This window comes from Eutrema salsugineum, unplaced genomic scaffold, assembly GCF_000478725.1.
Source record: "Eutrema salsugineum unplaced genomic scaffold, Eutsalg1_0 scaffold_1, whole genome shotgun sequence".
In the NCBI taxonomy this organism is placed as follows: Eukaryota; Viridiplantae; Streptophyta; class Magnoliopsida; order Brassicales; family Brassicaceae; genus Eutrema; species Eutrema salsugineum.
The window spans coordinates 4605955-4628413 of record NW_006256909.1 but is presented as its reverse complement, the minus strand read 5'-3'; the positions used below and the strand labels follow the sequence as shown (position 1 = coordinate 4628413).

General features: G+C 35.1%; 8 protein-coding genes and 1 pseudogene across 9 annotated transcripts; 2 read left to right on the top strand and 7 right to left on the bottom strand.

The window, feature by feature from the left end:
• Positions 1 to 3395: 3395 nt before the first annotated feature.
• On the top strand, positions 3396 to 5099 carry LOC18028511 (leucine-rich repeat extensin-like protein 6). Its single transcript, XM_006412797.2, has one exon. The coding sequence runs from the start codon at positions 3660 to 3662 to the stop codon at positions 4869 to 4871; it is 1212 nt and encodes a 403-aa protein (XP_006412860.1). The 5' UTR covers positions 3396 to 3659; the 3' UTR covers positions 4872 to 5099.
• Positions 5100 to 5123: 24 nt separating this feature from the next.
• LOC18028510 (acid phosphatase 1) lies at positions 5124 to 6475 on the bottom strand. The gene is made up of 3 exons (XM_006412796.2): positions 6014 to 6475; positions 5553 to 5762; positions 5124 to 5407 (listed from the first exon to the last, which is right to left on the bottom strand). Exons 1-3 carry the CDS (start codon positions 6415 to 6417, stop codon positions 5230 to 5232), a joined length of 792 nt encoding a protein of 263 aa, XP_006412859.1. The 5' UTR covers positions 6418 to 6475; the 3' UTR covers positions 5124 to 5229.
• Positions 6476 to 6946: 471 nt separating this feature from the next.
• Positions 6947 to 8524, bottom strand: LOC18028509 (acid phosphatase 1). The gene is made up of 3 exons (XM_006412795.2): positions 8066 to 8524; positions 7719 to 7928; positions 6947 to 7277 (listed from the first exon to the last, which is right to left on the bottom strand). The coding sequence occupies exons 1-3, from the start codon at positions 8467 to 8469 to the stop codon at positions 7100 to 7102; spliced, it is 792 nt and encodes a 263-aa protein (XP_006412858.1). The 5' UTR covers positions 8470 to 8524; the 3' UTR covers positions 6947 to 7099.
• A 646-nt stretch (positions 8525 to 9170) lies between these two features.
• Positions 9171 to 9670, bottom strand: LOC18028508 (putative defensin-like protein 158). Of its 2 annotated transcripts, none has more exons than XM_006412794.2 (2): positions 9546 to 9670; positions 9171 to 9416 (listed from the first exon to the last, which is right to left on the bottom strand). In XM_006412794.2, the coding sequence occupies exons 1-2, from the start codon at positions 9595 to 9597 to the stop codon at positions 9235 to 9237; spliced, it is 234 nt and encodes a 77-aa protein (XP_006412857.1). In that variant the 5' UTR covers positions 9598 to 9670; the 3' UTR covers positions 9171 to 9234. The 2 variants fall into 2 exon arrangements, with proteins under 2 accessions (XP_006412857.1, XP_024005722.1); XM_024149954.1 differs by having other exon boundaries at positions 9235 to 9407; positions 9546 to 9665.
• Positions 9671 to 12629: 2959 nt separating this feature from the next.
• Positions 12630 to 13201, top strand: LOC18028507 (putative defensin-like protein 162). The gene is made up of 2 exons (XM_006412793.2): positions 12630 to 12681; positions 13023 to 13201. Exons 1-2 carry the CDS (start codon positions 12630 to 12632, stop codon positions 13199 to 13201), a joined length of 231 nt encoding a protein of 76 aa, XP_006412856.1.
• A 1758-nt stretch (positions 13202 to 14959) lies between these two features.
• On the bottom strand, positions 14960 to 16558 carry LOC112082352 (annotated as a pseudogene).
• A 1189-nt stretch (positions 16559 to 17747) lies between these two features.
• Positions 17748 to 18069, bottom strand: LOC18028506 (defensin-like protein 159). Its single transcript, XM_006412792.1, has 2 exons — positions 18018 to 18069; positions 17748 to 17929 (listed from the first exon to the last, which is right to left on the bottom strand). The coding sequence occupies exons 1-2, from the start codon at positions 18067 to 18069 to the stop codon at positions 17748 to 17750; spliced, it is 234 nt and encodes a 77-aa protein (XP_006412855.1).
• Positions 18070 to 19149: 1080 nt separating this feature from the next.
• LOC18028505 (defensin-like protein 159) lies at positions 19150 to 19528 on the bottom strand. The gene is made up of 2 exons (XM_006412791.2): positions 19477 to 19528; positions 19150 to 19369 (listed from the first exon to the last, which is right to left on the bottom strand). The coding sequence occupies exons 1-2, from the start codon at positions 19526 to 19528 to the stop codon at positions 19188 to 19190; spliced, it is 234 nt and encodes a 77-aa protein (XP_006412854.1). The 3' UTR covers positions 19150 to 19187.
• A 627-nt stretch (positions 19529 to 20155) lies between these two features.
• LOC18028504 lies at positions 20156 to 22306 on the bottom strand. Its single transcript, XM_006412790.2, has 3 exons — positions 21559 to 22306; positions 21088 to 21458; positions 20156 to 20551 (listed from the first exon to the last, which is right to left on the bottom strand). The coding sequence occupies exons 1-3, from the start codon at positions 22158 to 22160 to the stop codon at positions 20250 to 20252; spliced, it is 1275 nt and encodes a 424-aa protein (XP_006412853.1). The 5' UTR covers positions 22161 to 22306; the 3' UTR covers positions 20156 to 20249.
• Positions 22307 to 22459: the final 153 nt, after the last annotated feature.

Below are 22459 nucleotides of genomic sequence, written 5' to 3'. Positions count from 1 at the left end.
TTTAATAAATAGTCAAATATATGTTGAAAACTAATAAAGATCTGAAACTTTAGTTAATTTCTAAACATTAGTAAATTTTGCTTGAGTGAATTTTGGTTGGTTTGAAGAGGGGGGGGGGGGGAATTAAAATTGGTTCCTGTTTTGAAAATTTGAATTGGATTTAATTTGAATTGTGGAATAATGGAATATATACCTAAAGAGTACGAAGTAGTGTCATCTTACAAAAGCACTTGGCTATGTTTATGTTTGGACTCTTTAGTGTTTAATTCTGTCCATATAAAAATATATGTGTAAATCCACACTGCAACCTTCTTTGATGCTTTGTGCTATATAATATTCGATATTCCGCTCGTCTTAGTTCTAGCATATTATCAAATGACCCTTATAACGGCCTAACTCATCCTTGGATATTTGAAACTACTTCATGTGATCACAAGTTCTAATTAATTACTTATACCACTCGGCGAATATATATATATATATATATATAATTATGGCAGATCTAATTACGTACTAAAATATGTTGAGATTATGTGATCGATTATAATTCATGTTGGTTAAGCTATTATAGATTTTATCTTAGAAATGATCAATTAATTAATGTAGAATTTAAGCTATCACATCTCACAAGATTTAGATAACAATTATGAATATCAATCCAAGAGAGCAAAAATTTACTTGTGTTCATAGGACACTTACTGGGAGAGATAAAAGCAAAATCAACATGGGGAGAGATGAGATGAGAATTACCCCCTTTTTTTAGCATGGTTAGATTCTGAAATTGGAATAAAGGATTTTTTTTTTTTTTTTGTCGTCAGAATAAAGGATATACAGACAATACTTACCTTTATTTTTTATACTGGTTACTTTTAATTATACTATATTTTCTCTTTCGACAAGTGGAATCCATTTTGATTTTTCATTATATATTTTGAACTCCTATTATATCCCTCGAAATGATTTACGTACCAATCTTCATTTTCTTATAATTTGGTACTTTATATACATATAGTTATAGATTAATTATATATTTAAATAGGCAAATGGCATTGTCCGCATGCATTTGGACACGAAGTGACAATTGTTCTTCCTCTTTTATCATTTTTATGTATGTTTGTCTATGTGGACTCCATGATTAGTAGACAAAGAGTTTATTTAGTAAATGGAAAAGATAATTATGTTTTTTTTGTGTTGCCATAGATTTAAAATCGGATGATAAGAAAACGATGTTAGCAACTACATGTTACATTCGATAATAAATTTACTTATAAATTGCTGTTAGCAAATTTGGGTATAAAAATTTAACTTATGATTTTATTGAATATGTTGTTAAAAATACTGATGACATTTTTGTATATGGATACAAAAATAATTAACATGCTAAAATTATTGTGTAAAACCTTAAAAGACAAATAATATATAGATCTCAAGCTCATATGGTCGCAATATCAGTAAATTTGTCAATTGTCATGAATCTCAAAATGTTTAAATCACTAAGGTAAAAATATCCAAAACGTGTTTTTAATCATTTTGCTCTCTTAGACACACACAAAAAAAAAACTCATAGCCATTTTCTCAAATTCCTATAGAATAAGGAAATGATATAGCAATTTAGGGTATTGATGGATCTTAGTCGGTGGCCGACCAACTCCATATGGAAACAAATAACTGTTAGGACTGAGATTTCCGTCCGACTCCGAATCCCATATTTGGAAACAATTATTAGCATAATTATCAACAAACCAAGAGGAAGACGGGCCGAACCATTAGTAATGGATAATGGATACACCGTTAAAAAGAGGATAACAAAAGTCATGTTAAAATTCTTACGAAAATTACAAATTAACTACAGACCGTTACAAAATGAATTCTCCCCATGACTAGCAAACCCAATAAGTTGAATGGGTCCGTTAGAGGCCTGATTTCAGTTGAGTAGATTGTGCTTGCCAATAGCGTAATATTCTCATACATTATCATCATTTTCCATGTACGTCTAGGTTATTAAACCGAAACCAAAATTAATTATCCAAATCAGAGTCGAATCGAACTAAACACTATTTACAGTTTCACGACTTCACGTCATACATGTTTTGTTTGGTATGTTCTTGCCTAAAAGGCATAACCAACCTAAATCCGAAACTAAATCAATTTTGTCTACTATTATTCAAAACATTACGAGTCCGATTGAACTCGTATTTAATTTATTCTAACTCGATGTAAGTTTTTTCATTAGAAAAAGAAAAACTAAACCCGACTTAAAACATGAAATGTTCAATATATTTTCCTTTTCTGCTGTGCAAAAGTCATTTTCTTTCTTTTCTTCCCGAAATGAAATCACCAATGGGAGAACATTGGGAAGTAGGTGCACCTCAAATTTGCAAGCCGAACTTTGTCGGCTCTTTATTTAACTGCTTTAGCATCCACCTGAAATCTCACGCACTCCCTCAACTTTGTAATCATTAGACATAATTTTAGCTGTACGTAATTCAACCAAACATTCCTACTACACACACCATCAATCTTTTTTTTTCTTTCTTTCCAAACACAATATATGTATCTAACTCCCTGTGAATGCGTAAAACTGGTAGAGGAATGAAACAGGCTATGGTAATATCAAAATATTTGGTTGTCAGTACCATTGTGTGTTTGTTGTGTTTTTGTTTTATAGTGAATGCTTGTAAATCTACAATTTTTGTTGTTTAGCTCGATCAAGTAAAGTAATTTATTGTCGAGTATAAGCTTTCATCTCAATAATTGCATTGATATATATTTGGATTAAATGCATCCACACATTACTAAAAAATTGTTTGAATGGAGACACTAATGCATTTGTGCCACTCCATGTGATGCATTAAAATTTTTATCACACTCCCAAAATCTCTCTCCCCCACAAGTCAACAACACCATATTCACAGTCACAAGCTATGCCTTTTCTTATTTATAGCCTCATCTAGATTCTGTTCATATTTTTTCTTTCATTTATTACAACATTCTTGATTACTTCTGTCTAAAAGATTTGCAATCAATTAGAACTTGTATAGCATGTGTAATATTTAACCATTCTGGTTACCAAACCTAAAATCAAGGCCAAAATTCATAAACTACGTACAACCACCTTATGAAAATTCACCCAAAAATTGCATTAATTACAAAACCTTCTTGGGTCGCAACAAATAGAGTGGACAGATGCATAAATTCACTGAAATATGCATCCATTAAAATGACAGATGTAAGTCCCTTTCAAACATGTGATCCAATATTTAACACTAAAATACATATACTTTTGTGCATAAATTCATTGAAATCAATTAATAAAGTGGAACAAAAGGCAAAAGAAGATGAACCCGTGATATGATTTATGCAATCATAAGTTGAAAACAAACAGTAAACTCAGCAAAAACAAAGGCAAATGTGACATAACAACACAAAGAACAAATCAGAACTCTGTTTGATAATCTTGTCCCCTTAGAAAAGCAAATTTTCCTCCTATCATCAATGCTTCTTCAACCACATTCACTCTGTTTCATAATCTCACTCTCTTTCTCTCTCAAACCTCATTAATCCACTGAATTAATCACTGTTCATTCTCTTTCCTTAAGTGTCAACTCACAAAAAACCACCAAAAAAAATCTAACTTTCTTTCAGCTTCTTGGTAAAAGATGTCTAAGAAGAAGAAAGGCAGCGACTTTAAGCTTCTCTGTTTGTTCCTGCTTCTGGTTAGTTTGACACAGACAGATGCTTCTTTTGGTGTAGGAGGCGGCATTGGAGTCGGGATTGGCGGTGGTGGGGTTTGGGTAGGCGGTGGTGTCAACGGCGGTAACCGTTATCCAGTTCCGGTAACGGCTCCAAACACTGTGGCTTACAATGCTCTTCAAGCTTGGAAATTCGCCATTACAGAGGATCCTTCTGGTGTTCTAAAGACATGGGTTGGATCAGATGTTTGTTCTTACAAAGGGGTTTTCTGTTCTGGTCAGTCTATAACCTCCATCGATCTTAACCATGCAAATCTAAAAGGCACCATAGTCAAAGACCTCGCTTTTCTCTCAGACCTCAACATTCTTCATCTCAACAGTAACAGATTCTCTGGCCAAATCCCAGATTCTTTCAAATCCCTAGATTCTCTCCAGGAGCTTGATCTCAGCAACAATAGATTCTCGGGTCCTTTCCCTTTAGTCACAGTCTACATCCCCAATCTGGTTTACCTCGATCTCCGATTCAATAATTTCTCAGGATATGTCCCTGAAGCTCTCTTCAACAAGCGATTAGACGCGATTTTCCTCAATAATAACCAATTCGAAGGAGAAATCCCTCGGAATCTCGGAAACTCTCCGGCTTCGGTGATCAATCTCGCCAATAACCGATTTTCCGGCGACATTCCGACGAGTTTCGGCCTAACGGGATCGAGGGTGAGAGAGGTTCTGCTCTTGAATAACCAGTTAACCGGTTGCATACCGGAATCTGTAGGAATGTTCTCGGAAATCGAAGTCTTTGACGTCAGCTACAATTCGTTGATGGGCCATGTCCCTGACACCATCTCTTGCTTGTCGGCGATTGAAGTTTTGAATATTGCGCACAACAGATTCTCCGGCGAGGTTCCCGATTTGGTATGCTCGTTGAGGAACCTGATAAATCTCACTGTTTCCTTCAATTTCTTCTCAGGGATCAGCTCTGAATGCTCCAGGGTTAGTTTCGGGTTTGATTTCGCCGGTAACTGTATCCCCGGGAGGAATTCGCAGCGGCCAAGGCCGGATTGCTCCGGTTATTCCGGCGGCGCGTTGAGCTGCTTCAGGATTCCGACGCAGCCTTTGGCTTGCGCTGGGATAAGCGTGGGACTAAAAGAGAGCAGCAATCATTACACTTCGTCTCCATGAATGTTAGTAAAAGTTAGGATCTTTTTATGCTTAAAGACCTATCCTTTTTGTGACTTCCACTAGAATCAAAAATCTTAATTAGTTAATTCGTAACTAATCTTCTGTGTAACCGGTTTTTGCCAATGTTTATTTTTTTCTCTTTTGTAACCAGAAGAATTTTGTAGACTCTAATATAAGAAGAATATGGAGCCATTGTAATTAAAGCAGCTATTGGTTTCAGTGGATTTGAGTGAGTGTACTATTAAGCAACAATCAAAAGATTTCTCCGGATACTATCTTGACTTGATAGAATTTGATCAATTTAGATCAATCAGAATACATGAGTTGCTACTCAATACATGAATCAGAAATGAGCGATTCAAGGAATGTAGTACATCGGATTTGGGACTTTGAAAGAACGATCAGCCACGGCAAAACCTAGAAGATCGCTCCATTGATCGCCGGTATTGCCGTGGATTCTGAAGCCTTTCTCGATCAGTTTTGATCGCTGCTCCGATTTGTAGTTAGTAGCTGATTTCCCTTGATCTCCTGGACCTCTGCATTTCAATCAACAAGCTTTAGTTATATACCGGTTCATAGATTTAAGTCTAGATAACTTTGGAATCTGAAATTTACACGAATTGGATGTCTCCACTGAATCTTTTATAACCAAGAAGAACAAAGCATTTTGGTATATCTTACCTCAGGAGGAGCCTTTCCCAACCAGAATAACCGGCATCTCGGAGATTTGTCTCGGTGACACTCCTTTGGTCCTCGTCCCGGCCGGTTAGCAAAATGATAGTGAAACCAAGTTTCTTGAGTGCATTGTACAGTCTCAAGCTCGCATCAAAAGCTGGAGCTGTACCTTGTACAGCCCACTCATTGAAGCTACTGGACTCGAACGGTTCAGACCTAAACCCACCAGAAAAAAAAAAGGTTCCGTCGAACCGATCGGTACGCTAGGAAAAAGGTCTAAAACGATGCAAATACAACAGAACCGGATATCTTTAACAGTAAACCGGATCCAAAACTACAAATTGCGGAGACCACGTTACACTACTCCATCAGATTTCGGTTTGATATGATCAACGATCATCTGGATCGTTGATTTAATACGCATGAAGAAAAACAAAATCTAACGGCTGCTAACAGAGAGACCATACCCGTAACCATGTGCTCTGTAGTAGTCGATATTCGTGAGGAGCGTCTCGTCGATGTCGAAGATCCACACGTCGTTGCCGTCGCCGGAAATCTGAACCGTTTTAGCGAAGGCGAGCGCATAATCGGCGATGACTCCGTAATCGGATCCGTACTGATCTCCGTTGACATACTCGGAAACGGAATCAATGCACATAGACGGGATCACATCCCAGGTTCCGGCGTTGTTGGTCTCTGCGGCCAATCTCCAGCTCTCGCAGTAAGTGTCTGCGGCGGCGGAGCGAGATCCGTCGCTTTCCGGGAGCTTGATGACGGAGGTGCGAAGAGAATTTGCAGAATTTATCAGGAAGGTGAATAAAGAGAGGACGAAGAACGTAATTGAAAGTCCGCGAGGAGGAGGAGACGCCATTGGAGAGAAAAAGTGGCTTCTCCGAATTATTGGTATAAGCTTACCCACTTAAACAGTTAGAAGTTAGAACCAAAAAAAAACTTATTTAGATTTTTTTGTCTTCATTATTAAATTAGTGGTAATAAAATAAAAATGATTTTGAAAAAAAAAAACATGGTGATGCATAAACCACTTAATTGGTCAATATATATATATTTATATATATATATATATATATATATATATATATTTTACATTTCTTTGTATTTTACTATTTCCTAACATTTCCTTTTAGTATGAATGAAGATAAAATTCTTATCGCTGAGAATAGCAAGTTGGGATAATTATCTTCCACAGAAGATGACTTATTGTAGAACTTAACTTGTTGTCAGGAAAAAAAAAAAAGTTGGCAACAAGTGCACGACTCTTTCAATTTTTTGCGTTGGCATTTGTATAATAATTATTATAAAAAGAGAATAACTACTTTATGAATAAATGGATAGTTTTCTTACAACTACTAGAATATAAATATTATAAATGTTCAGAGAAATAAAGCATTGAAACATAAATCGTTCTAAAAAAGAAGAAGAATGTGGTACATTAAGATTGGTTATTTTCGGATCAGTCACGAAATACTTTCGCAACTTGTTTATTCATAAATAAGTTCTAAAATTTCACGTAACAGCGGATGATGAATTGATGATCAAGCAATAAAGTACATTGGATTTGGGACTTTGAAAGAACGATCGGCCACGGCAAAACCTTGAAGGTCACTCCATTGATCGCCAGTATTTCCATGGAGTTTGAAGCCTTTCTTAACCATTCTTGATCGCTGCTCTGATTTGTACTGAGCAGCTGCTTTCCCTTGATCTTCGTCACCCCTATATTAACCAAATTACAAAACCTCAATAGCTGTTTTCTAGATTAAACCGGTTCCTAACTTTAGTCTAGATGGCTACATTATCGTTAGTAGATTGGTAAACTAATTAAAATTTTAAGAGCCAAGTCTTGTTTTAAAATATAAAAACTTTGGTCAACTTATATTATAAGTAAATCTTAAAACCATTAGCAACCCAAATTATTTCTTATTAGTTTAAACGTTGATGGTAACATATTACTTGCAACCAAAATTTAAATCAAGAGTCCAATGCGCAAACCAATCAATTCCTAGATATATATATATATATATATTATATGTCCGTTTGGTAATGAAGCTTATTAAAACTAGATAAATCTTGAATCTTAAACCACAAGCAAGAGAAATATTAAGGTTCAAAAAATAAAAAATAAAAAAACAAGAGAAATATTTTGGTATAGCTCACCTCAAGAGAAGATGTTCCCAACCGGAATAACCGGCATCCAGGAGATTTTTCTCGGTAATGCTCCTCTGGGCCTCGTCTCGGCCGGTTAGGAGAATGATAGTGAAACCAAGTTTCTTGAGACCGTTGAACAGTTTCAAGCTTGCATCAAAACCTGGGGCTGTACCTTGTACCACCCACTCATTGAACGTTTTCGAGTTGTACGGCACAGACCTAAATCCACCAGTAACAAATCAACCAAACCGATAGGTACGATAGAAAAAACCAATGCAATTAATCTTAAACCAATGCAATTAGTCAGTAAATCATGATAATAACATTTTGATAGTATAGAGAGAGAGAGCATTTACCCGTAACCATTTGCCTTGTAGTACTCGAGGTTCGAGAGAAGTGTCTCATCGATGTCAAAGACCCAAGCGTCCTTACCGTCTCCACCGATCTTGATCGTTTTAGCGAAGGCTAGAGCGTAATTAGCGACTACATTGTAGTCCTTGTCGAACTGGCCTCGGTTGTAATAAGTTTCAAGGGAGCTAACACATTTTGAAGGAACCACCTTCCAGGATCCGGCATTGTTGGTCTCGACGGACAATCTCCAGCTCTCGCAATAGGAAGCAACGGAGGAAGAACGAGACTCGTGGACGGTGACCGGGAGCTTGATGAAGGATGAGACGCGAGAAGAGATGGCCGGATTGATTAATACGGCGAATAAAATGAAAATGAAGAAAGAAACTGAGATGCTACGAGAAAAAGCCATTGGAGCTATAGAGCCGTGAGGCTTAATCTCAAAATGTTATTGCGTTGTGGTGATTGAAGAAGTAGATGATTGGCCGCAGATTTAAAGCGGATGGGAACTCGTTGCATGTATTAAAGCACGTGATTTTTGCTGAGGACGTCGCATCAGTCCCATGTGCTTTTTTTTGTTTTTCCAAAAAATACACTGGCCAGATTTAGATATTGTATTATCTTGAATAAATAAGACAAATAAGACGTTTCCAAATATAATAAACAGTACTATAATGAAAAACTAAACGTTTAACGTTGGTCATGTATTATAAAATTCCTCGTTCTGCATCACTCTAATTATTTATTTTCCTTGAAAACACGGCATCTTTATACCAGACCAGTTGCTATAAAGTTTTTAACCCGCGTGTGGTGGTTAATTGCGAATCTAATAAATATTTTTACCATAAAATGATTTATATTGAAAATTTTGGCTTAATATTGTTACGTTATTATATTTCTGTTTCTCATATTAGTTTGTGTGTTTTATTTTTGGGAAAACATTTAACTATTTTTATTTTTACCCAAAAAAAGTTCGTTTAATTATTTTAATTCTACATGTCGCCGTTGTGTTTAGTAAATAACATTAAGATGCCTGAAATCTGCTGATTTGTTTTTCCCAAAATCTCTATAATTCAATCAAAAGAAGGGCTGAATTAAGAACTTCCAAATTTTATTCATATAGATTTAAGAAATTATTTTCTAAATCATATAACATTATCTTTTAATTGTTGCCTCTCTAACAATTATAAGTACAAACACAACTTGGATCTCCACCAACTTTGGTATCTTTAATGCATTTTCCAACTCCGTTATATCCCTCATAGCAGTTTAGACGACAATCAACAAGGTCACATGGATTTTTTTGATCAATGATGATAGTACATTGTTGTCCCTTAGCTCGTTGAACCACTGAAAATACTACAAAAGTAAAACATCATGTTGTGATGTGAAATAATATATATACGCGCGTTTAAGTATTTTATTTAATGTAAATTTTCATATCAAATATTACTATTAGATGTTTGGAAGTGGAAAGGATGAATTTACCTGAGAACACAAGCATGATTATGAGAAAATAAGAACAAGAGAACTTCGCCATGATCAATATCACAACAAAGAAAGTTACTAATGATTCGTAAAATAGAGACGATAAAAGAAAAGGTATTTTATTTGCTTTACTGTTTATTGAAAGTGGCTGTTCTAATGTGTGCGTGTTATATATAGTGGTGCATGATGTCTTTATTTATTATTCACATAAAAATAAGAAAATAGTAAAAGGAAAGCGAATAAATGTTCAAAAATGTAGTGTTTGACTATAGTGTGATTACTAAATATATGCACCTTCTCAGTTCTCTCAGTCTCACCATGGCCGAATTATAGTAATAACTTAATGAAAACAAAATTTAGACATATTTCCTAGAAAGAGTTTTTCCCTGTGCTTCTTTTATGTATATTAATATATAGGAATGGCGTTTTAATTATATCCCATTTTCACTATCAATAATAGTCTGTATAAGCGTTCATTTCATTTAATGGTCATATTATATTTGGAGAGTGTCAAAAATTTAGAAATATATAGAAATCTTATTATAGTGACTATTATATACATTTGAATGATTATTGATTTTTAAAATACGTTTCTCTAATCAATTTTATTCTATATAAACGTTCTTTCTCAATACCACTTTCAATATCAAAAACTTTCTCAACATACAATCATCGTATAAACAATCTTTTAACTGTTTTTTTGGGTCAAAGATCTTTTAAGTGTTTCAAAAGTCATGGCAAAACTACTGCTTTTACATCTGCTCATCTCCATGTTTGTTCTCTCAGGTAGGAATTCGTGAGCCTTGTATTTCATTGACCATGTCATAAAAATAAAAATATTAGTTAATCGATGCATTTTCTGCGAGTCGTGCCATTCTTCAGCCTCTTTACAAAAAAAAAAAAAAAAAACTACTGATACACAGATTCTATTAGATATACAAGAAAATGATCGAGAGCGTGGCTTGACGAATTACGTAATGATCTGTTATGTGGTGATAACTTGGCATCTAAATAGTAGTGTAATATATTTCAAGAATTGTAGGTTTACATACTTTTCAACTAATCATTTTCAAATATATAATATATGCTCGTTCGTTTATTTTATATACATAAATTCATTTGCTAGCTTTTTAAATAAAATTATCTGTCTTTTAGCTTTTTTGGCTTTGCCAAAGTGCGGAGGGAGCGAGAATATGTAGTGTGAAGTTGAACCTAAGCAAGCCATGCAGTTTTCAAGAATGCCAATATTGCCTTGACTACCTTTGACTTCATGTAATTGGAGGATTTGGTAATATTAATAAAGATCTTTTAAATATTCTATCTGATTTCGATGGAAAACTGAGTTTTATGTAATTAAAGTCGAACCAGTTCATTCTTAATTGACTCCAAGATTTTAACATCGTGTGCTTACTTGAACATCCGATATTTATCTAAATAACACAAAACCGGTGTTTATAAATTGCAACATGTTTGTTTTTTAATCACATGATTAATAAGAAAGCCAGCGTCAGTTCTGTTTTAAATTAAAATCCAACTGCCCAATCATTAAACCGATAGCCGAGAGAAAAGTTATATATCTTAATCAATTATTTTGAAGGCTCTATGTGCCTTTTTTTTTTGTTTAGAAAAAGGGTTTTAAGGTTCGATGTTTGTTTAGCGATTGTATTACATACTTCTGTTCTTTAATTTTACTGAATGGAGAAAGAATCTAGGAATTTTTTACTGTTCCTAAATTTAAAAGATACGGAAATTTAAAGATGTCTTATTCTTCTACCGATTTTGTGTGAATCAAATATAGCTTAGATAGACAAACGGAGAATATAGATGTCCTTGTCTAGTCATGTGACTCTTATGTACGAATGGTCAGGAATTGAAGCACGTTTTTTTTCACATCTTGATTTCCATTGTTGACAGTCACAAATCTAACAGTTGATCGGCATATACTTGTACGTATGTGTTTGAGAATCGTTTCATCGTTCATGAATGCATTTAGCTAAGTAGCTATTAGAAGACCTTGTTCATTAAGTTATTGATTATATACATGTGGATAAGAGAAATTTGTTCTCCCCCTTGATTCGACTACTACTGAAAGCAAAAATATTCATTCATGTTAGACTAGTTGGGTCTTGGCTTCGGATTTTACATATTGTGAGTCTGTCTAACGAGTTGGTAGACTTCGGGATTTGGAGTAGTCGACCTCCACACCTTGTCACCAGAATTATATATAGGGGAAAAAAATCACTATAACCCCAATTTCCTTATTTCTTTGAAAAACAACAGACCTTTAATATTGAGCAAGCTTGTAATATTTTTAGCTGTCTAACAGTGACACTTATCACCTTAAAGTATTCAAATTGAGGAAAATTATCTACTACCGAATTGAAATTTTGGATTTTTGGATTAATATTCGCCAAACAAAAATAAATCTAGAATATTTTTCTTTTCTTTTTTGACATAGAATCCCTTACTTGTCGTTCTGGGTTTTGCCGGCCTGTCTTCGTCGTCAATGTATATCTGATATAGTTATTTTTATTCACATCTTCTAATACCATCTGATTTTAAAATCAGTATACTGTGGTATTATTTTTTTAATTTGAAAAGAACGAGTTAAAAATTTACATTAATATTTTAGTTAGAACGGTGTGGCGTATATTATTTATTTTACTAACCTAAGATAATATCAGCATAAATAAAAGTAAGAAAATAATAAAGGGAAGGGAATTCGAATGGATTTTTATTTCCTCTTGATATATCTTCTCATAAAGTAAAATATCTAAGCATAACAAGGCCTATAAATAGAGAGAATATATTTGAATATTAGAAAGATGTATGATTTTTTTATTACTATATATCGATTATGTAAATTCACTATTTTGTTTAGTAAAAGAAAATTCCCTAACTATTTTGATCCTCTTCACATTGTAGTTTCAAAATATATTTCCTAGAAAGAGTTTGTCTAGCAGCTCTAGCTCGTCAATAATAGTCTATATAAACGTTCTATCTCTCTCCAATTTTTAATATCAAAAAGTTTCATTAAACATAAACACTCATTGTATTCATAATCCTCTAATTGTTTCACAAGTCATGTCAAAACTATTTGTTTCGTATCTCTTCATCTCCATGTTTGTTCTCTCAGGTAGGAATTTTTATGTCTTGTACGTACAGTACAGTATACACAAAATATGTTATAATAATCATATATTAATCATTGAAATCGATGCATCTCGACCGTTTAAGCAAAAGTCAAGTCATTCTTCTGTCTGTTTAAAAAAAAACAACTGAGAAAACCGATTTTTTATCGTTAAAAATAAACAAAATGATTGACTGTGACTAGACATTTTAGGTAGCCAATTGTACATACGAATATCACTTGACATCTAAATTAATATCGTACATTTTGATATTTTTCAACTAATCATTTAGATACTTATATTCTTTTGTATGCTCTTTTAATTTTGCTTTTGTTTCGTTTTATAGCTTTTCTGGCTTTGCCAAGTGCAGAGGGAGCGAATATAAGAACATGTAGTGTGACCTTGAACCTTAGCAAGCCATGCAGTTTTCAGGAATGCCAACCACTTTGTCTTCAAAAGTACAAGGGGAATGGCGTTTGTCTTGGAGATAACAACAGTATTTGCAGTTGCGTTTACAATTGCTAGCTAAGCTTAAACTAGACCGAAATAATTTTAATGGCATGGTGCCTTAAATCATTTGACCCAATGTACTTGGTGATATGGACCATATTGTCATACGAATAAGAACGTGCGGGAAAATACTAAATTTTCTTAACTATTTTCTTTAAAGTAGCTGAGTTATCTCTTTATCAAAAAAGTAGCTGAATTATTTTCACTTAATTACTCTGAATAACATTTTTTTTAATTAAAAAACCAGAGTAATATCAATTATACTATTACTCTAAGAAGGTCTATCAATCAAAATCATAGTGTTATATTTTAAATGCCGAAGGGTTTGAACATTTACTAGCGTACCATTTAAACTACAAGATTAACCATTTAGGTTTTGTTTTCACCCCAACTCAATATATGGCTTCCATAGGCTCCCCATCGAGGTACCGCAAATTCAAGAATATTACCAACAAAACCATTCACAAGTCACCACGTAATATTATTGCATCAACCGATGATCGTAGATGGTTAGGAAAGAAAGGATTGAGATCTCTCGAATATTAACTCATATCAATTAAAATCGTACATTCAACGATAATATTCTCACAAGGTTTTTAAAGTTATCTCAATAGCTAACAATTATATAGACAACCACAATTAGCAGGCCCGGGAACTTTAGGATCATCAAAACATTTTCCAACTCCGTTATACCACGTAAAGCAGAATTAACGGCAATTGACAAGATCACATGGATTTCCTTTGTCAATGGTCATACGACAACGCTTTCCCTCAGCTCTTTCAACCATAAAAAAAACTACGTACAAATACACAAACAAAAATTATATGTATAGCGATTATTATTTATTGCATTGAAAAATAACGTCCAAATTTATTACTTTGTTTTGCTTGATAATATAGTTAATCTTAATCTTAATCTCTTACTTTCTTGCTGGTATTTTAATTTATTACCGAATATGATCACATTTTCAGATCCTTGGAAATGGAAAATATGAAATTACCTGAGAACAAAAGCATGAGTACAAAGCACACAAGAACACGATGATAAGTTGGCCATGGTCAAAATTACAACAAAACTAGAGTTACCGATGTTTTGTAAAATAGAGGTGATAAGGAAAAGGCATTCTCTTTGTATGTGTTTATATATGTCTTACCATAAATGAGAAGATGCACAATGAAAAGAAACTGAATAAAGTTTCCAAAATGTTGGAGTTTTTCAGTTATTGGTCAACGTATAGGAAAAAGATAAATCAATGTCCATGATAATGGTTTATGCTTTATGTTGAGAGCTTCACATTTCAGAGAACATTATACAGGTGACAAGTCTTCACATTTGGGCCTTGAGTTCTCCGGCCTTGTAACCGAACTCTTTAGTTGCACTGGTTAACAAAAGTTAGAAAATCGATTTTAATAAATTTAATTATACTATATGATTCTTGATACTAACCTTTTTTCATCTCTTGTACATCTTTGTCATTTTTTTTATCCAGTTTTAACTAGCAAAGTCGCTGAATACATGTTCGACTTGTACGATATTGCATCAACCTAGTATTCACAAAGTTTTAGTATAGAACATTAAAGAGAAAATATACTGTATAGATATATAAATTCAAATACAGACAGATGTCAAAGATACTTATGTAATTATATGTACGTATAATGAATATCAATATGAAGAAATATAAAATAACAGTAAAAAGGTTGAAATCCATCAGTACTTAATTACATAATTACATCTAATTATAATATCACAACTTTTAAGCAATCGTCCCTCTAACAATTATAGAGACAGCCACAGTTATCACGGCCGGGAACTTTAGGATCGTCAAAACATTTTCCAACGCCATTGTATCCCGTATAGCAGCTTAAACGGCAATCGACAAGGTTACATGGCATCTCTTTGTCAATAGTTATATGACATGGCTCTCCCTCAGCGATTTGTCAATAGTTATGTTCTAGGTTCCTTTGGTCTGGGAATATCGATGTTTTCAGATCTGCGAAGGTCTCTTGGGAATCCTGTTGTCTCCCCAAAGCAGAGGGTGGCTTGGGACTAATGCGTTTTGCTGCTTGGAACAGAACTTTGTGTCTTCGCCTCATTTGGCTCCTGTTTTCGAATAAAGATTCCTTATGGGTCGCATGGCACAACTATCACCATCTGCAGGGCACTAGTTTATGGGCGGTTGAAGAATCTAGTAACTCATCTTGGTCCTGGAATTCTCTGCTCCACCTCAGGCCTCTTGCGGAGAGATTCATTAAATCTCAAGTGGGAAATGGTCAAAGCACAAGTTTCTGGTTCGATTCATGGACACCTTTGGGTCCTCTAATCAAAGTGATTGGTGGTGGTGGCCCGAGAGACCTCAGAATTCCCTTATCAGCCATGGTTAGTGATGCTTGTGACGATGAAGGATGGATCCTTCCTCAACCAAGATCGGATGCTGCGCTTGATCTCCAGATTCACCTAACCTCTATTCCTCTGCCAAGTAAGTCTCTCTCCGAGGATCTAGTTGAATGGGTTGTTGATGGAAAAAATTGTCATGGCTTCTCTGCAAAGAAAACGTGGAACTGCCTGAGGCCCAGAGCTCAAAAGCAACCATGGGTGGATGTGGTCTGGCACAAGCACGCTGTCCCAAAGCATGCTTTCACCATGTGGATCGCAAATATGGATAGATTGCCAACAAGAAAACGGATTGCTTCATGGGGTATTCAAATTCAGACTTCGTGTTGCCTTTGCTCGTTAGTGGAAGAGTCAAGAGATCATCTTCTTCTCTCATGTGACTTCAGTTCCCTCATCTGGTCTTTCGTCATGCATCGGCTAACTCCCGGTCACCAATTGTTTCATGTTTGGCCGGATTTACTCGATTGGATGCGTGGCTCCTCTACCGAAGCTCCAACCCTCTTGAGGAAATTAGTTGGTCAGGCAGTTATCTTCCACATCTGGAAGCAGAGAAACAACGTCTTGCACAACCAGCACTCTATTCCTCCACATGTTATCTTCAAGGCGCTGGATAAGGATATCCGCAACATCATCTCCTCCCGAAGACGGCGTAAGCACTTTGACGTCTTTATGTCGCTATGGCTGGAATGAAGCTCATTTTTAAAACTCTCAGTATCTTTTGCTACCTTGTTTTTTATTTATTTTTGCCAAGGTACTAAAGTGTATAGGTCTGCTCTCTTGTATAACCTAAACCTTCATTTTAATGATATTTGCCATTTAGCAAAAAAACAAGCTACAAAAGTAAGATTTTGACAAATATAATATGAGAACATATATATATGATATACATTTATCAGATGTTTGGAAAAGGAAAATACGATATTACCTGAGAACACAAGTATGAGTACGAGGAAATAAGAACATGATAACTTGGCCATGATCAATATCAAAGCAAAACAAAGCTACTGATGTTTTCTAAAATAGAGGTGATAAGGAGAAGCTATTTCCTTTTGTTTGCTTTTTTTTTAATGACTGTGGAGTAAAGCGCATATATACTCTATTCATGTAGTGGGGTTCCATTTTTCTTTGTTATCATAAAAAGAAAAAATATCCATAAATAAGAAAATCTTCTTTAAATAAAAGGGGAAAGATCATGAGTCTTCTCCATGCCTCCACATGAGCAAACATATCAGGCTAAAATAATTAGCCAATAAGACTTTGAAAAAGGACACATCATTTTGTACAAGCTATCAGAATGATCCACTTCATTTCATAATCACTAAAATAAAAATGCCTAATTGTGATCGCTAGGTCCACGTGGATCGGATATTTGAATTCCAAATAAAAGAAACCACACATCTTTTTTCTCCAAGGTTATCAAACGAAATTCAGGTTATTCACAATTCCTTTTAATTTTACTCTTGCAGAAAGCGACGACACATGTTCCCCAAAAATCAATGTTCTTGAACACCAATATACTATATCGCCGCCATGCAGGTTTTTTAGAAAATTTAACGTCAAACTCTCTCTAGTATATGCTTCAATTTCTCCTCAGATCAATAAATCATATGATAGCCGAGGAAGTAGACGACACTTCTTCTTTCTCCGCTCTGATCTTCATGTTATGGAATGTACGATGCAGAGGATGCTTCTGGTTCACGTCTTGGTGGAGGAGATTTGAATCAATCAAATTCGCAATGGTGGTTCTCTACATCTCGCCTAGATCGGAACATAGATTCCACTAAGATTGACGAATCGTTTATAACAATCCGATAAACTCTCACAAGAACAGAGAAAATAAGCCTCTCACTCTCCTACAAATCGATTAGCTACTTCACTTTTGTTTAGCAATGAGGCTGAATAAATGTTCAAAATATATGATATTTGTCCACCAACCTGTAGTATTCACAAAGTTTCAGAAAAGAGAAAAGATACTGTGTACATATATCAATCAAATACAGACAAATTTCAAAGATAATTAATTGGATTATTTTTAAAATAAATTTCATTACGAAGAAAAGATAGAGAATAACAATAAAGAGATTCAAATCTCCGTGACATTTTGTATTCCGAATAAAGAACCATACATTTATTCATAATGTCACATTTTTTCTAGAAATCATCCCTCTAACAATTATAGACACAACCACAATTATCACGCCCGGGAACTTTAGGATCGTCTAAACATTTTCCAACGCCGTTGTATTCCGTATAGCAGCTGAAACGGCAATCGACAAGGTTACATGGTGTACCTTTATCAATGGTCAAACGACATAGCTTTCCCTCAGCGATTTCAACCATTAAACAAGCTACAAAAGTAAGACAATTGACAAATATTATATGAGAACATATTATATAGATTTATCAGGTATTTGGAAAAGGAAAATATGAAATTACCTGAGAACACAAGCATGAGTACGAGGAAATGAGAACATGATAACTTGGCCATGATCAATATCAAAGCAAAACAAAGCTACTGATGTTTTGTAAAATAGAGGTGATAAGGAAACGTTATTTTCTTTGCTTGATTTTTTTCTTTTTAATGACCGTGTTATGTGTTATATATACTACTGATCAGGTACGGGGTACTCTTGTTTTCTTATGTTATCATGTAAGGAAAATATGTTCGCATATATGAGAAAATATGTAATAAATGGAAAGGGAAAATCGTTTGCAAAATCGTATGTTTGTCCTTTAAATTATTGGTCAACTAGAAAAATAGACTTTTGACTATTGAAAAACTCATTAGCTAATTGTAGGATGTTCCTAATTGATCGGTGTAATTAAATCGAGAAATCGGGTCAAAGTTTTTACATTTAAAACAATAAAACTATGCATTTATGGAAATAATAAAAGTGGGTTGATTAAATAATACAATAACTAATGGAGTTTTTTGGATCGAAATATAATTATTGCTTTTACACTTTTAAGATGTAACATCAAATTGAGAAATATGTGTATCGAGACATAAGTTGATGGGTCAACCGTAAACCAGCCTTCAATCATTGGCTATTTCCGGTACATTCACTCTATACCAGAACTTCTGATTAAACCAATAAATGAGATCAGAATAATCAACAATATTCGACAGGTTACGAAACAGAAAATGTTCGTTTTTTTGCCAATATCAAGCGAAGAGCAAACATTAAAAACCCTTTAGTTGTACTCGTTGAAAAATATTAGTACAATCGATTTTAATATATACTTATACTAAAATGATTCTTGATGCAAACCTGATTTCCATATATCTCATAGATGATCGATTTTATCATTCTTAATCCAATTTTGTTTAGCAATGTCGCTGAATAAATGTTCAAAATATATGATATTTCATCAACCTATTATTCACAAAGCCTTAGTACACAAAAGAGAACATACGGTGTAGATATATAAATCAAATACAGACAAATTTCAAAGATAATTTATGTAAATAATTCTAGTATAAAAATCATTATGAAGAAAGATAGAAAACAACTATAGAAAGATTCAAATCTCCGTGACATTTGTCCCGAATTAAGAAAGCGTACGTTTATTCATAATGTCACCTTTTCTCTAGAAATTATCTCTCTAACAATTATAGAGACAACCACAGTTATCACGGCCTGGAACTTTAGGATCATCAAAACATTTTCCAACGCCGTTGTATCCCGTATAGCAGCTATTACGGCAATAGACAAGGTCACATGCCATCGCTTTGTCAATAGTTATATGACATCGCTTTCCCTCAGCGATTTCAACCATCAAACAAGCTACAAAAGTAAGATTTTTAAAAATATGAAATGAGAAATATTATATATATATATATGTGATAGTGTATCAGAGATTCAGATGTTTGGAAATGTAAACATGAAATTACCTGAGAAAACAAGCATGAGTACAAGGAAATAAGAACATGATAATTTGGCCATGATCAATATTAAAGCAAAGCAAAGCAAAGCTACTGATGTTTGCTTAAATAGAGAGGTGATAAGGAAAAGTTACTTCTTTTGTTTGATTTTTGTTTCTGTTCTTTTTAATGACAGTGTGGTAATGTTTACGTGTGTGTTATATATAGTAGACAGGTATGGGGTGCTCGTTTTTATTTTCTTTGTAATTAAAAAAGGATAACTAGGTTTGCATAAATGAGAGTTAATATACAATAAATGGAAAGTGAAAAAACGTTTGAAAATCGTATGGTGGTCCTTTAATTATTGCTCAACCCAAAAAATAGGCTTTTGACTCTTGAAAAACTCATTAGCTAATTGTAGAAAAAATAAATCAGTGTCCCTAATTTAAAATGTAATTAATGTAATTAAATCGAGATATCGGGTCAATTATTTTATTTTATTCTGCCGTTATGAAATGCATGAATATTTGGAAAAGGAGAATATTTGACCCTAATGTTCATAAAATGAAAAATTTAAAAGATAAAAAATAAATGAATAGAATAGCCATACACAATTGAACCCCCCCCCCCCCCCCCCAAAATTAGAAAAAAATAAAAATAAATATGATACAAACAACACAAAGATCGTTGTCTGTAATTTTGAATTTTCACTTATAATAAAAAAATTAAATCATCAGAGTAATCATGGATCGGCCTTTGTTAAGTCAAAATGGACGTGTCTTTTGTCTTAACCGAACTTATTTTCACGAGAGTGAGCTTTGGTCGTCGTGACAAAGCTCCTTACGGAGCTTGCGGGAGAAGAGCTGACACGCGTCAACGCTAAGGTCAACGGCGGCGGAGAGAGCGACGAAGAGAGCTGCGTCCGCCATGCAAGTCACGTGCTGTGCCCCCACGTGCACCACCGGCTTGCTCACTTTCCCTTCTCCTTCGACGCTCGATCCCATTACGAACCCTTTCACCGGCGATGATCTTGCCGGCGACTCTCCTTGCCCACTCACTCTCCTGTCGATGCTGAACTTCCCTCCTTGTTTTGTGTTCATTGTCCCTGTCCCATTTGTATAATCCATTATTAGATTCGTTATGCTTATATGCATACCCTTATGTTAGCAAATCCTGTATTGTCGGTTGAGACTATTTGGGAATTTAATAAAATTCGACGCAGTAAACATAATTTTATATCTCAAATCTAAAGATTATTCAAAATTTATCTAAACTTAGATCGTACTTTATAGCATTTATTTTAATATTTTTGAAGATTTCCTAATCTGTTTTTGATTAGTTTCGGGTAATATCGGATCCAAAAAAAAAAGTTCGTGAATTAAACTAACAATACAATGCAATATTTGAATATGTAAAAGAAAAATTTACCAAAAAAAAATAATAATAATACTTGAAGGAAAACAAAAAAAAGTCAAACAGTGATGGAAACTTTTTGGTAACTGGGTCTTACTTGGGTAGTTTAGGATATAATGCGGGTAGGATAATTCGGATATATTTCTTATGTTTAATATATGTAACCCACATTATACAAATATTAAGCACTATTAGGACAGTATTAAAGAGTAATTAGTAAATTATTACCTTCTGCAATAGGAATGCCGGTGCTAGTACTGTTATCCCTCACGAGCTCGAACTTGTAACCCAATCCATCGATGGCTCCTCTCTCACGCCAAGCCTCGAGACGACCCCACGGTTTCCAGCTGCTTACACAAGTCCCGTGAGGCCTTAGGATCAGCCACGCGCCTGGGTTAGATCTCGAGACACGGTCTGATCCTGGAGACGCCACGAAAGGAGTGATCATCGAAGCTGCTGCTACAGGAGACCCAGACAAATCGTGGATCGTTATCATCCAACCTTTTCTCTCTCTCCCTTGTTTCTTCTCCCACTGGTCTCCTGATAGTGTTCTTGTGATCCATCCTCTGCTACTGTATGTGAATCCCGACGGTAGAGAGCTAAACAAAATTTCATCAAAATTGATTATGAACTAATTTTCACACTAATAATGTGTTCATATGATATAATCATGAACTGGTTTTGTGAGATTTTAATTACCGAGATCTTCCGTTACGATCGGAGCTGAATTTGCAGCTAAAGACAGGCTGTTTGATATTCCCTTGAATCTGGTAAACCACGGGGCTACATTCCGGTTCACCTCCGAATTGAAACACGAACCGAGGATCCGGTTCAGCACGGACCAATAAATGGAGCCGAGCCGACGGTTTGTCTCCTTCTCCACCGAGTTTCTTCCAACCGCTGTGAAACGCGACGGTTCTAGAAAGCGCAGCCGCGAGATCCACCGTTACTTCGACTCTGCCTAGAAGCTTACCGGAGGCGACGCCGCAAGTGTGGCCAGTACGGCCGGAGTAGACGGAGACTCGGAGAGAGATCTTCTTACCGGAGACTCTTCGAATCGCGTCGGCGTCGAGGTGGAATCCCGGAGCTGAAGTTGATGATTCCGGCGGAGACGAAGCGTCGGAGAAGGAGGAGAGAGGGAGAAGCGCTTTCTGTGAAGGGAAATGTTTGATTCGGAGCTTACAGTAACATGGCGTCGAAGAGGGATGTACTTCGCCGCCGATTTGCTTGTTCGTCGTCGTCTCCGGTAGACGCAGAGCTAGAGAATCTATTGTAAGCCGTACAAATGGACATGGATCCATCACAAATCAAATCCTTCGAGTTTTAATTGTCTTCTTCTCTCTTCGGATTTTGAAATTATTTAAATCTGAGAGATTGATTAGTTAGAGAGAATTTGAAGAAGAAGGAATCAGTTGGTCTTTCATGAGGTGAGGCAGGGGAAAAAAATGTGTCGTCGTTGCTCGTCGTCTTCCTGCTTGTTCTCGTTTTTGTAGCAACATGAGTCGTCGGGGCCCAGAGGTTCTCTAACAATAATTTCATTTCATTTGGTTTTGCCGTATTTTTTCCATTTTTATTTATCGCGGGAAATTCGGCGGCACAA

Coding starts and splice junctions, on each gene's coding strand:
- LOC18028505 (XM_006412791.2), bottom strand. CDS start 19,528: ATGGCCAAATTATCATGTTCTTATTTCCTTGTACTCATGCTTGTTTTC. Junction 19,370..19,476: donor ACTCATGCTTGTTTTCTCAG/GTAATTTCATGT, acceptor TTACTTTTGTAG/CTTGTTTGATGGTTGAAATC.
- LOC18028510 (XM_006412796.2), bottom strand. CDS start 6,417: ATGGCGTCTCCTCCTCCTCGCGGACTTTCAATTACGTTCTTCGTCCTC. Junction 5,763..6,013: donor TACAGAGCACATGGTTACGG/GTATGGTCTCTC, acceptor TGGTGGGTTTAG/GTCTGAACCGTTCGAGTCCA. Junction 5,408..5,552: donor TGGGAAAGGCTCCTCCTGAG/GTAAGATATACC, acceptor ATTGAAATGCAG/AGGTCCAGGAGATCAAGGGA.
- LOC18028511 (XM_006412797.2), top strand. CDS start 3,660: ATGTCTAAGAAGAAGAAAGGCAGCGACTTTAAGCTTCTCTGTTTGTTC.
- LOC18028506 (XM_006412792.1), bottom strand. CDS start 18,069: ATGGCCAAGTTATCATGTTCTCATTTCCTCGTACTCATGCTTGTGTTC. Junction 17,930..18,017: donor ACTCATGCTTGTGTTCTCAG/GTAATTTCATAT, acceptor TTACTTTTGTAG/CTTGTTTAATGGTTGAAATC.
- LOC18028509 (XM_006412795.2), bottom strand. CDS start 8,469: ATGGCTTTTTCTCGTAGCATCTCAGTTTCTTTCTTCATTTTCATTTTA. Junction 7,929..8,065: donor TACAAGGCAAATGGTTACGG/GTAAATGCTCTC, acceptor TGGTGGATTTAG/GTCTGTGCCGTACAACTCGA. Junction 7,278..7,718: donor TGGGAACATCTTCTCTTGAG/GTGAGCTATACC, acceptor TGGTTAATATAG/GGGTGACGAAGATCAAGGGA.
- LOC18028507 (XM_006412793.2), top strand. CDS start 12,630: ATGTCAAAACTATTTGTTTCGTATCTCTTCATCTCCATGTTTGTTCTC. Junction 12,682..13,022: donor CTCCATGTTTGTTCTCTCAG/GTAGGAATTTTT, acceptor TTCGTTTTATAG/CTTTTCTGGCTTTGCCAAGT.
- LOC18028508 (XM_006412794.2), bottom strand. CDS start 9,597: ATGGCGAAGTTCTCTTGTTCTTATTTTCTCATAATCATGCTTGTGTTC. Junction 9,417..9,545: donor AATCATGCTTGTGTTCTCAG/GTAAATTCATCC, acceptor TTACTTTTGTAG/TATTTTCAGTGGTTCAACGA.
- LOC18028504 (XM_006412790.2), bottom strand. CDS start 22,160: ATGGATCCATGTCCATTTGTACGGCTTACAATAGATTCTCTAGCTCTG. Junction 21,459..21,558: donor GATCGTAACGGAAGATCTCG/GTAATTAAAATC, acceptor AATTTTGTTTAG/CTCTCTACCGTCGGGATTCA. Junction 20,552..21,087: donor CGGCATTCCTATTGCAGAAG/GTAATAATTTAC, acceptor CAAATGGGACAG/GGACAATGAACACAAAACAA.